At 46.8% G+C, this 12,500-nt stretch overlaps 1 protein-coding gene across 4 annotated transcripts in view; it reads right to left on the minus strand.

Annotated features, from left to right (window-relative positions):
• Positions 1-12,500, minus strand: part of LOC143327961 (echinoderm microtubule-associated protein-like 6) — a 53,190-nt gene that overhangs the window by 17,582 nt on the left and 23,108 nt on the right. For all 4 annotated transcript variants that reach the window (XM_076742675.1, XM_076742673.1, XM_076742674.1 and 1 more), the window contains exons 7-20: positions 11,418-11,491; positions 10,609-10,736; positions 9,377-9,514; positions 9,098-9,239; positions 8,249-8,363; positions 6,868-7,080; positions 6,618-6,785; positions 5,792-5,898; positions 3,861-3,979; positions 3,347-3,533; positions 3,103-3,208; positions 2,583-2,676; positions 2,127-2,227; positions 1,734-1,936 (exon numbers count right to left, since the gene is read on the minus strand). In XM_076742675.1, coding sequence (XP_076598790.1) covers positions 1,734-1,936; positions 2,127-2,227; positions 2,583-2,676; positions 3,103-3,208; positions 3,347-3,533; positions 3,861-3,979; positions 5,792-5,898; positions 6,618-6,785; positions 6,868-7,080; positions 8,249-8,363; positions 9,098-9,239; positions 9,377-9,514; positions 10,609-10,736; positions 11,418-11,491 — 1,895 coding nt within the window. The remainder of the gene's footprint in view (positions 1-1,733; positions 1,937-2,126; positions 2,228-2,582; positions 2,677-3,102; positions 3,209-3,346; positions 3,534-3,860; positions 3,980-5,791; positions 5,899-6,617; positions 6,786-6,867; positions 7,081-8,248; positions 8,364-9,097; positions 9,240-9,376; positions 9,515-10,608; positions 10,737-11,417; positions 11,492-12,500) is intronic.

Genomic DNA, 12,500 nt, shown 5'->3' on the forward strand with positions numbered 1-12,500 from the left:
TCCTTCCTCCCTCCTTCCTCCCTCCCTTCCTTCCTTCCTCCCTCCCTTCCTTCCTCCCTCCCTTCCTTCCTTCCCTCCTTCCTCCCTCCCTTCCTTCCTTCCCTTCTTCCTTCCTTCCTTCCCTCCTTCCTTCCTTCCTTCCTTCCTGTCAGAGCTGTGCTGCCATCCTTCAGCCTCGTCATCCTCTCCTGACAGGTTTTCTCTCTCGTCCTCCCACTCAGATCTGTCTGATGTTTCCTCTGAAGACTTTCAGTCTCTTTCTACAGCGTTTTCACTTTGAGAGTCATGAAACACGTCCTGACCTCTGGAATCATGAAGACACTCCAAAACAAAACAGCGTGTCGTAACGGGGCAAGAAGAAGAGCAAAAACAATAAAAACTGAGATGAAGATGTGGTTTCTGGTTCCTCCTGCAGGTTCTGGAGCTGTAAGAGATGCTCAGTGAGGAGGAGGCTCTCGTTAATCTACCATCAGTCTTACGATGTTTTTGAGAAACACCTCTTAAGCTGAAAGGGCAACTCAACAGGAAGCATTAATTTTAATACATTTTTAATACTTTAATACACATAAGATGGATTTTAACCTTAAGATGCTTTTGGGAAACGAGGCCCTGACCTCTTACATCCTTCTTAAAACTCAAATGTATGATGATTTATTTAATAAAGTAATTCAGAGCGTACTGGTGACATAAACAATAATCTGAATGAGTACATTAGTGATGGACTGAAAGCAGATCCACTGCAGCGTCCACATGCAGATGCTGTGATCATGGGAGCACAAAGAAAGATCAAGTTAAAAAAAAAGGTCTAAAACAAATGACAGAACGTCAGACGAAATCAGGTTGAACATGAACGCACAAAGAAATGAGGCTTTGTGGATTTAAAGGAGTTTTTGGTAAATCCAGACTCTCCTGCCAGTCTCTCTATCGGCTCGTCTGTCGGCAAATCCTGTTACATAAAGAGAGAGAGAGTCCTGCACCGAACGACGAGAGAGGGAGTTCAAACAATGGACAGAGAGAAGAAGAGATGGAGGGAGGGCCGGCGGAAGGAGAGGCGCCGCCAACAAAAAACAACAAATACACGACACGTCTGCTCACGCCTACATTTAGACGCCGTTCGTGCTCAAAAAGACACTGAGGGCAGCAGGAGAAGAGAAATAATGATAATAAACTTTAATTCCCTCAGACAGCTGATTTCAACATTAAAACACGAGAACGGACATGAGAGTATGAAGCAAAGCCGGTGTGTGCGGTGTGTTTTTAATAAATCAGCTGATCTGAGTTTGTTGTTAAAACCACGACCCCTTTTGTTTGAAGCCTGGACCTTGAACGGGCTCTGATTCGCTGCTCTGGGGGCTCTCGGGGCAGAATAAAGGGGTTAAGAGACGTGAGATGTGAAGCTTCGCTGAGGCCAGTAAACAATGAGTTTGAGGGTCGGGGCGGAAGAGTCGACGCTGTGGAGAAGCTGCTCAGCTCTGCTTTGGGGAGCTGTGGTTTGACTCTGGCAGCATTTCTGATCTGTGAAAAACAGGATTGATCCAGACTCCTAATGAGGATCAAAACCAGCTCTGAGCCTGCAGCTCAGTGTTTGGTGTTAGACGTTATCGGTCCAAGGTGGAGGATGACCAGGAGCAGGAACCAGGACTTCAGTCTGTCTGCGTTCAGAGCAGGAAGCTGAAGCAAAGCAGCAAAGAATCCAGATTGTTACGACTCGAACACACGCCCGTCCTCCTCACCTTGTCCAGGGAGAACATGGCGAACACCGGTCCATCGTGGGCTTTGACTGTTTTCAGCAGCAGAGGTTCCTTCCAGATGTAAACGTCTCCGTTGGCGGCGCCGGAGAACACCAGCGCCTCGCTGCGCCCGTAACACACCGACATCATGGTCTCCGGCCGGCCGACGCTCCTGAACACGCCGCGTCTGAAGGTCAGACCGCCACCTGGAGGACGGACAGAGAAGCGCTCGATCAGACTGTCGGGGAACAACCACAGGAACAGGAAGTGAGCTCACACAGGAGCTCAGCGTACTAAACGTCAGGCCGATCGCAGGAACTGGATTGTAGGAACTTGTGGTCATCAGGTACTTTCTGACGCTGCTCAGTTCATCAGTCAACTCTCCTGAAGTTTTACCTGCATGTTGCCAGAACTGGATGTGTTTGATTCCCACAGTGACCAGTTTGTCCATCAGCATGGGATTACACTTCACCACAAAGATCTTCTCCTTATGACCCCTGCAGGAACAGAGACACGGCACATGCAGCAGGAACGCAGCACAGACTCCACTGGTACCTGCAGTAGTACTTATACTCGTAGTCGCAGTGATGTCAGTGTCAGCAGGTCACTACTACAACAAACAGAACTAAAATATGAGGCTGTAGTAGTACTAGTAAAGGAGTAAAAACACCAGTGATGGTGGTAGCTGTGGTATTAGTGGTAGTTGGAGTAAAAGGGACCTATTAAAAAGACAATAGTTACATTAGTGCCCACAGACGAGCAGCAGTCATAAAAGTAGGTCTAACTGTTTTTTTACAGTGTACTGACCTCGCAGTAGGTCACAGTAGTATTAGGTGTAGTTGTTTGCAGTACCTGGCAGTAGCGAGTTTCTCTCCTCTCTTCCAGTCCCAGACAATGATTGAGTGTCCGTCGTCGACGCCCACTGACACCAGAGTCTTTCCATCAGCTGCAGGAGGAGCAGACAGGAAATCTGTTTGTCTTTGACCTGCTGAGCTCTGAGGTACAGTTACACACTCAGACAACCACAACACCACAGACCCGAACAGACCTGAACCCAGATCAGGACCGTCTGCTGGTCTTCAACATGTGACGATGCTCTTTGACGAAGTTCATCAACTGAAGCAAACAGTTTACTTTACCACTGAATACAAACGTGTATTTGACTGAGTGGGAAAGTAATAAAGTACTTTATAAAGTACAGTATTACAGTACTGGACTTCAACCTGCAAAAACTGACTTTTTGGCCTCATGTGTTCAGTGTACTGCAGAAGTTGCAGTTTCACAGACACTGATTTGTTTGTGGCAGCCCGTCACAGGATCAACGCTGACCAATGCTGAGCCTCACAGAGGCAGGTGTGCTCACACAGGTTACCTGAGAAGTCCAGAGCACACACTCCTCTGTGGTGGAAACCCTTCAGCAGAGACAGACACTTCAGAGTCTGGATGTCCCACACATGGATGGCTGGATCCCGGCCCACCTGCACACACACATCAGGCCATTCACCAATCCACCGAGCGCATTCACGTCAGCAAATATTTACAGATCCTGAGTGTGTGTGTGTGTGTGTGTGTGTGTGTGTGTGTGTGTGTGTGTGTGTGTGTGTGTGTGTGCGCACCTGTCCCGTGGCAGCGTAGTCCTTCAGCGGGTGGATGCTGAGGCTCAGGATGTCGTCGTCATGGCCGATGTAGAAGCGCTGGCTGTGCAGCTGCCGGTTGTAGACCACGCCCACTGCCGCCACGTGGAACACCACCTCCCCCCCCTGAGTGTAGAAGAGGTTGTTCCTGCAGTCGTAACCACGATAACTACACACACACACACACACACACACACGGTTACACAGTGGTGGGTGTAACTACATTTACATACAAGTACTGTACTTAAGTTCAGATTTGAGGTACTTGTACTTCAATATTTCCTTTTTTACTTCGACTGTAAAACATCACGTCAGATCAAAACCAGTTCAGAGCAGTTCAGCCCAGATCCTGAGTCTGCTGAGTGGGACTGTATTCAAGTGCAGCAAGAGCAGGTTCACACACACACACACACACACACACACACACACACACACACACACACACACGCGCACACACACACACACACACACACACACACACTAACTGGTATGTTACCCGTGCACAAACTGCAGCCGGAGGCCTTGGTCTGGTCCTCTTTGTCTCTTCAGAGACCCGACCTGCTGCTTCTTCTCTCTGCTCTGCTGTCGCAACTGAGGCAGGTCCTCCTTATACACCTACACACACACACACACACACACACACAAACAGAAATGTTTATGTCGCACACCTACAAAATAAAAGGTTTCATAATCTAACAAATGAAAGTTGAAAGTGTGAAAAAACAACACTGATTATTTTATTTTATTGTTATTATTTTAGAGCCTTAAACGTTGTGGAGCTAAAAATATTAAGGATGTTGAGGGTGGTGTCGGAGGAAAGGCCACGGTGTCCGTAAACTTCAAAGGGTCCGTCCTCTGGGGAGCGGGAGCGGGATAAGAAAGTTAAAAAAAATGCTTCCTATATAGAAATATTGCGTTTCTTTGACATCATCGCGGCACTAATGGAGAGATCAGGAGGTCACTGAATCATCTTTGGACGACCGTAAATATCTGCAGAAGAGTTTCTGTGAGTTTTTTCTGTTGTTGGGATCTTCAGACTGTGAGGTGTTGGCGTTTGGCAGACCTGTTAAAATAATGCTGCAGACGATCATGAAAACAAAAACAAGTCACTCTGTCTTCAGGGGAAATGATATTATTAATCTATTCTTCAAACATGCAGGCGAACAAACAGACCAACATGTCTCAGCTCTGACCCGCCTGTCTGCACCATTTCATGTCAGAGACTTCCTGGACGGTGTTTGTTGGACTTCCACCTGTCGGGTCAGCCGTCGGAGCCATGCAGCGCTTCCTTCCTCCTCTGTAAACTGCAGACGGTGATAACCTTTCGCTCACATCAAGAAAACCAAATCGTAAATCATCTCCTGAAAAGCCGTCATGAAGACACAATCATCAACGCATCATCGCCACAGCGTGACACCAACTGTCCACACGTTCCTGCGCTTCCTGTCGTCGGTTAGAGAAGCAAACTGAACACTCTGCAGTGTTTCTGCCCTCAGCAGAGAATACGCCTGCTCATTTTTCATGCAAATTATTCTGTCGAGGGTGAGTTGGCGTGTTTCAGTCGTCTGAGTTTCACAGGGAGAGACTTTGCTCCCAGGAGGTTTGGGACTGGCAGCGCTCCACTTTCACGCTGCTTTCCATCTACAAAACTGAATATTTCTGGAGCGACACGGTGGATCAGAGCTGAGACCTTTCGCTGTGACTGGAATCGAGACTCCCTGTTTTCTGCACAATATTTCCTGTATAATTATCTAAAAATAAAATCATCAGAATAGAATTTGTCTTTTGCTCTTCCTCCTGGGCGGGTATGAGCCAAACACTGAACACTGAAGACTTTTAACCATTTACCTTACTGGTTTCTTACTTTTCTAACAATCTCAAAGTAAAATAATCAAATTATAATATAAAAACTTACTGTCATGCCCTGTGATTCTGAATGCAGCGCTGAGCTAAATGCTAACTCACGCTAACAATGCTAATGTGTTCAGCATCGTCTGAGGCTTGCAGGTATTTGGTCATAAAGGAGGAAACTGAAGAGAGGAAGGTTGACAGGCAGAGGTGAAGGATGAGGAAAGACAACGATAATAATGGTCCATGTTTTCTTTCACACATGAACACACATGCATGCACACACACACACACACACACACACACACACAGACTTTGAGCTCTATCTGAAAGCAGCACATTGTTGCGACACTGGCGGTGTCCAACAAACAGTAGTTACAGGGACGTCTGCCAGGCAGCGTCTGGCATTGGAGATAAGGCACGTTTTGGGATCGCCATGGCAACCACAGCGAGCCCTGCTGTGGCTGATGGGAGTACGAACGAGGAGCTGACTCCGTGGAGCCGCGGTGAAAACGTTCATACGTGTCCACAGCCGCTGTGGAAACACGCAGACAGTCCCAGCGGTCGGGCAGCTCGTACCTGTCTGTCATAATTGATCTGTGTTTCCTGCTCAATGTCGGAGTCGAGCTCCGGGACATCGGACACGTCGCTGTCCGACTCCTCGCTGTTGGAGTCCCCATGACTGTCTGCAGAGGACACACAGAGAGACGACATGTTCATTTTTCATTTTTTACATCAAACACTGACAGGACCATGGAACCTGTACGAGCTTGTACCTGTAAGTCACTCATGTAAATTCAGGACCACTTCCAGGACACTTGGAAGTCCCACCTATAGCCTGCTCAAGAAAACCTGGAAGCAGTGTTGAACCCTTGAAGCTCTAAACCCTCCAGAAATCCTGCCACCATGTCTCTGAAACTTTCATGAGGATCCATCAAGAAAAACTGGAACCTACTCTCGCGGAGACCTACCTAAGAAACACTTGGAGGTCTTGTAAAGTGTATTCAAGACAACCTGGAATCCTGGACAATACCCTATGAACCTTCAGAAGGACCTCTGAAGCCTCAAGAAAACCTGTGAACACTTACAGGACCGTTGGGGCTCCCACTTAGACTCCTGAAACGTAAACCTGTTACCACTATGAGAGCCTGAAAAACTTTCACAAGGAGTTCTAAAACCTACTAAAAAAACACTAAAATTACGTAACCACTTATAGGATATACAGAGATTTCTCAAGAACATCTACAGAAAACCTGAATTCAATTCAAGGGTACTTCCACAAAGATCCTTAAAACCTTAACACAAAAACCTGGAACTACCTTGGAACCACTTTCAGGCAGTTCACAACCCCGTTTAGTGACCACTGGACCTCAGAAACCCCTTCAAGGTCCCCTGAATTCCCTACCAGGTATGTTGACGTCCAGTCCTCCGTTCATGACGGACTCCGGTAGAAACCTCCACTGGAAGAGGGCGTGGTCAGCTCCACCCGTGGTCATCACCCACTGCAGGTCATGTGACCAGCGTACGTTGGTCACATGGGCTGAGTGACCAATGTACTTCTTGAATTTGGCTCCTTGGAGAGAACAGATGGCTCACATTTAACCAAAGAACAGAGAGAATAAAGAACAAGAGGCAGAAAAAGGACTGACAGAGACCTTTCCTCTGACAGGGGAAGCGAAAGAGCTTAACAAGGCCGAGGTCGTCTCCGGTGACGAGCACCGCAGCGGCGTGATTGGCATCCACGGCGTTGATCTCGGTTACATTAGAGTACTTAGGCCAGATGCCGCTGACCTCTGAGCCCAGGACACCACTCCAGGATGCCCAGCACTGACCTTTGACCTCCTCTTTACTGACGATCGGCTTCCCCACTGCAGGAGGAGGAGCAGGAGGAGAACAGAGTGAGAACGCTAATAACGAACTTTCTCATTTCTGTGGCTAATTTTTCATGTATTAGCACACAGCAGTTTATCTCTACATGATAACACATTTTTATCAGCATTAACCTCCTGAAACGGACAGAAGCCAGAAGAGGAAACGTGGACGGTGCAGATTTTAATCTTCCACTGAAATCTGCTGGGAGCTGCAGAGCCGGTTTCTCTTGGTGGAAGTTCAGCGTGTGAAATCTTGTGTGGAGACAATGAACAGTCACACACACACAGTCTCCTGCAGTCTGGTGTGTGTGTGTGTGTGTGTGTGTGTGTGTGTGTGTGTGTGTGTGTGTGTGTGTTTTCAGTTTGCTTTGTCATCTAAATCTGCTTTCTTTATCCTTCATTCGCTCCTGACAGTTAAAAGCCTGAAGATGTTCGTGATATCAAACCTCATCTTTTTATTCTATTTATGGACGGATGTTTTTCCAGCAGTGGTCATTTAATGTTTTTACATCCTGTAAGTAATTTTCATTGTTCGTGGTAGAGTTCACTCTCCTACTTACTGCTAATGCTAACCCAACATTTCAGACTGCTGCTGCTTCACGTTAAAAGTGCTCAACTGCTCAACTGTGACGCAGCGGCAGGAGATGGATTGTGTCGATCACTGAGGTTAGCGAAGACCGCGATCGTCCATCAAAAATGCATCTACAAACCAAAATGACAGTAACGGATGAGTGAGCAGCAGCCACAGTTAGCGGTTAGCTGCAGGCTGCACACGTCCAACTCCTCAGCAACAAAACAAGCTGCGTTCACTGTCCTGCCGCTGTGTGCAGCACAGAATCACACAGTCTGCTCACTGCATGATGGAAAAGACAATGACTCCATTAACACAACAGAGACAAAATAGCTGCTCGAGGAGCGCTTGCTGCCTCCAGATTAGGATGATGGAGTATTTAGCTGCACTTGCTGTTACCATGGTAACCACAAGGGTCACCAAAACAGCCAGGGCTGCAGAGTACGTGTGTGTGTGTGTGTGTGTGTGTGTGCATGTGTGTGTGTGACATCATGCATTACCACGCACCTTAAAAACAGACAGGTGATGTGTATCATTGCTCTGTGATAAAGAAAACCAGCTGATTCGAGAACACGTGTGACCGCAGACACTCACTGGGCATCCGGTAGAAGAGGCGTTCTCCTGCTCCGTCGTTGGTCTGCAGGATTTTGCTGTCCAGAGACCAGTCCAGGTGTGTGATGAAACTGGTGGATTTACTGCACTCTCCCACCTGCAGGCGGACAGACAGACAGAGGAAACCGATGAGAGGGAGTTTCAGATTCAGTGAAAGCTTTTGTTGGTGAAATCCTTCTAAAAAGTATTTTGGGATCTTTGTCGGGACCCACAGATGAATACGTTCACTGAAACTGAACTTTTGTTGTAAAACGTAAGACACTGAACTCTCAGACTGCTTCACATTTCCCACAATCCTCCAGGCAGTCAGATTATTGGGTAGCTACACCTTCAAGATTCAAGATTCAAGATTCAAGATTCAAGATTCAAGATTGCTTTTATTGTCATTGAGCATAGCCATGTCAATGAAATTTTTGTTGCAACCCCCGTGTGAAAAAGAAAAGATAATAAAATGAGATAAAATAGAATAAGATGAAACACATCTAGATAAAATAAACTCACAATAAAATAAACTCACAATAAAATAAACTCACAGATAACATAAATTCACAAATAAGATAAACAAAACCAAAGGACATAAAAAGTCAGCATTTAAAACGTATATACAATATACATAAAATGCAATGACACTGTGTGTATACTTAAATGTTAAGTACACAGAAGGTGCGACGTTAGTTACACTTCATGCATGTACTCACAGTACTGTCACAGTGCAAACTAACCATCCCCCCTCTAAGCTCTGTCATCACGTGCACATCCTCTGATCGACGTCTAACCTTTGGTTTGAACGTGTGCGTGTTCGCTAACCTGCTGAGGTGCCTCCAGCCTTACCTTCTTGTATCTCTGAGCGACAGCGTAGATGTCCACAAGTCCGTCGTTGGAGCCGACAGCGAGGTACGCTCCATCCGGAGAAAACTTCATCTCGTGGATCACCTCCTTCCTGTCTTTGATGTGAACGACCTCCGTCATGTCTCTGAGACGGACAGAGGAAAACGTCCTGTTAATGGCACGTTACAGCAAAGCAGCATCAGACTGTAATTCAATTTGTTTGTCTTGGCACGCTCTTGAATTTTGCGTGTGTGTGTGTGTGTGTGTGTGTGTGTGTGCTACCTGACTCTCAGCACAGTGAAGGATCCGTCCTTCATGCCCAGAGCCAGCTGGTATCCGTCCACGCTGAACGCCACACTCCGCACCGCCTCCTCCATGTTACAGCGAGCAATGAGGGCGTGATCCACTAGACTCCATAACCTGACACACACATATACACACACACACACACACACACACACACACACAGTCAGTCAAATATAGGTACATTTAGTAAGACACACACTTACAGATCTTGTCCTCTGCAGTAACTTAAAGGTCGCATATTGTGCAAAGTGACATTTCTATTTCTTTCTTGATTACATTCAGAAACTGAGCCTTTAAACCTTTACATATACGGTCGCCGCCCTCGGCCACGCCCCCTACAGGACCATGGCTGCAAAAACACGACAAAGCTGATGCAGAAACACCTGAGCTGCACCTGCTCAGGCCTGTGAGAGCTGACCAATCAGGTCTGACTTTTCAGGAGGGGTGCCTTAAAGAGACAGGCAGTCCCAGCGAGTGCACATTAATGAGGTAAATAACATGTTGGGATTGAGCCCCTGAAACTGGCCTGTTGGAAAACTGACCCCTGCAGGTCAGAGAACAGTCATCAGCTGGACTTTAGCTCTTTACTTGCAGAATGAAAATAGTACAAGTCGTTAATGGGGCCTAACTCCATTAGCTTAACACTTAGCAAGTCTAATTTCAGGGGGCTAATTACTGCGACGACATTACAGCCGTACAATAAATACACTTAGCATCGACTAAACAGCAACATCCTGAAATCCAGACAGAGAAACGAGTAATTGTGCTGCGTGAAGCTTAATTTACAACAGCACCGACAGCGACGGCAGAAACAGCAGACGACGAGCGGAAAAAGAAGGAAGTGGAAACAAACACGGTGAATGCCCCCAAGACGCGCTACAGATGGGGTCTTCGTAGAAAGTCTTTCCACAGTCTTCCCTCTCAGCATCTTTCTTTGTCTTTACTGCTGTTGTTTCCATTATCGCCTGTGTTCAGCTGACTGTGTGTGTTTGTATAATTATGGAATATATAATTGGTCTCCGAAGAAATCTCCTGCAGCACCGACAGAAAACAGTAAGCAGATCCTGGAAATGAGCAGAAACCATCACACTATGAAGCGACTCCTCATTAACAGTCACAAACATGCTCATCGCACTAACCCAGCGATCACCCAGCAGCATCCTGTGGTCATACTGGGCAGCTCCCAGTACATGTGGCGCTGCACTGACCTGACAGAGCGGTCGTCGCTGCCGGTGACAGCCAGAGGCTTTTTGGGGTGAACGTCCAGCGCCCAGAGCTCGCCCTCGCTGTGTCCCTGCATGATGAGCAGCGGTTTGTCCCGATCCCTCACCATCACCTGAACACAACCTCAGACTGAGCATCACTTAAAAATGTGACAGCAGACTGAAACAGAGCATCATTACGAACAGGCTGAATCAGACGTCTGGGCTCAGAGTGAAGCTCGGTAAAGCAGGTCCTCAGTCCACTGACATGCTGCTGAACGCTGTTCAGCCAAATTTAATCTCAGCTTTAACCTAACCTACGCTTACAATGAGGTTAGCTTAGCTTAGCATAAAGACTGGAAGCAGGGGGAAACAGCTAGCCTGGTTCTGCTGAAAGTTAAAAATACTCCCACCAACACCTCAAAAGTTCCCTGATTAAAACTCTGTGTCTTGTTTTTTGGTGAATCCTTACAGGAACAAAACTAAACATTTGAGTTTTTTGATCTTAGACGGGCACTAATAGATTATCTCAGAGCTATGAATCCTGCTAACAGCTGTTTAAAGTTCATTTCTTTCTTCGGCTGCCAAAACAAATGCACACGCTAACCAGCTGATCTTTACACCAGGTGGTAGAGGCACTACTCATTTTGTCCACAGGGGTCACCAAAATCACCTTGTATCACTGGGAGTAATGAGGTAAACTGTGTGTGGACCAATGAGGAGCCAGCATCCAGCGGGCCAAAATAAAACATCTCTGCGGGGAGGAGCAGCACGGGGCCGGCTTTCTCTTTCCTGCTTTTTGTCTCCTTTCTCACCTCAAAGATCTCGCTGTCCTGCGTTCCCGCCAGGATCCGGTCGGCTCGCCAGCAGACGCTGCGAATAGACAGACCTGGAGGAGGAAGAGGAGGAGGAAGAGGATTAGATCAGCAGTAAAAACCCGTCAAAAAATATCTGGAGAATCTGCAGATGAGCTGCAACGAAAATCAACAGAAAGAGACAGACTGGAAGATAAAAGAGAGGAAGAAAGAGAGAAAAAAAAGACTTTGTGTCTCAACGCTTCCTTTCCTCCATCTTTCTTGAAGGAGTGAAGGATGAAAAAGGAGGAGAGGCAGAGAAAGATTAGAGCAGACGAAGAGAGAAGCCAGAGAAAAAGGAAAGAAGCTGGAGGAGGTTAATAACAGAGAGCTGAGGATAAAGAGAGAGAAAATCCTCAGCTGGACTGTTTGAGATGTAGCTGGGAGAGAACGACAGGAAGTCAGAGAGATGGTTATTGATCAGAAGGTGTTTCTGACTGGACCTGCAGCTTCATTAAGTCCAGTTAATGAGCAGAAAACTTCACTGTGGTTCGTTACACTGAGATTCACACAGGATGATCACACCTGAACAGGTCGACTACCAAAGAGTCCCAAAATGACGTATATCACCAAGTTCAACCTCGTGTTGTTAATGACGCAGTTTGGTTTGATTCAGTCATCGAAATAATTTGGTTAAGTTAGCAAACGACCATGGAGGAGGTGAAATACAGTGGAGTAGAAGTATAAAGTACAAGTACCTTAAAAACTGAACTTTGCCTTGAAGTTCAGAGCTGCTGACATGACTGTGGACTCTTAGTTTTCTCATGATCACAAATCAATTCTTTCCCGATCGAAAGGAAAATACGACTATCTTATCGCCAGCTGCAGAAGTGACTGACGGACTCATCGCCAGAGGACTTAACTTTTGTCAGACAGGAAGAAGTTAGACACACACACACACACACACACACACACACACACACACTCAGTACCTTCCAACCTCCGTCACACTCTTGTTCCCCAGCATCTAAAATTTAATTAGCAGAGCCGTTCAGCAGCACAGCGCTCGCCAATTACAGCATCTGCTGTCGCTGATGGCATGAA

This window comes from Chaetodon auriga, chromosome 11 (genome assembly GCF_051107435.1).
Source record: "Chaetodon auriga isolate fChaAug3 chromosome 11, fChaAug3.hap1, whole genome shotgun sequence".
Taxonomy (NCBI): Eukaryota; Metazoa; Chordata; class Actinopteri; order Chaetodontiformes; family Chaetodontidae; genus Chaetodon; species Chaetodon auriga.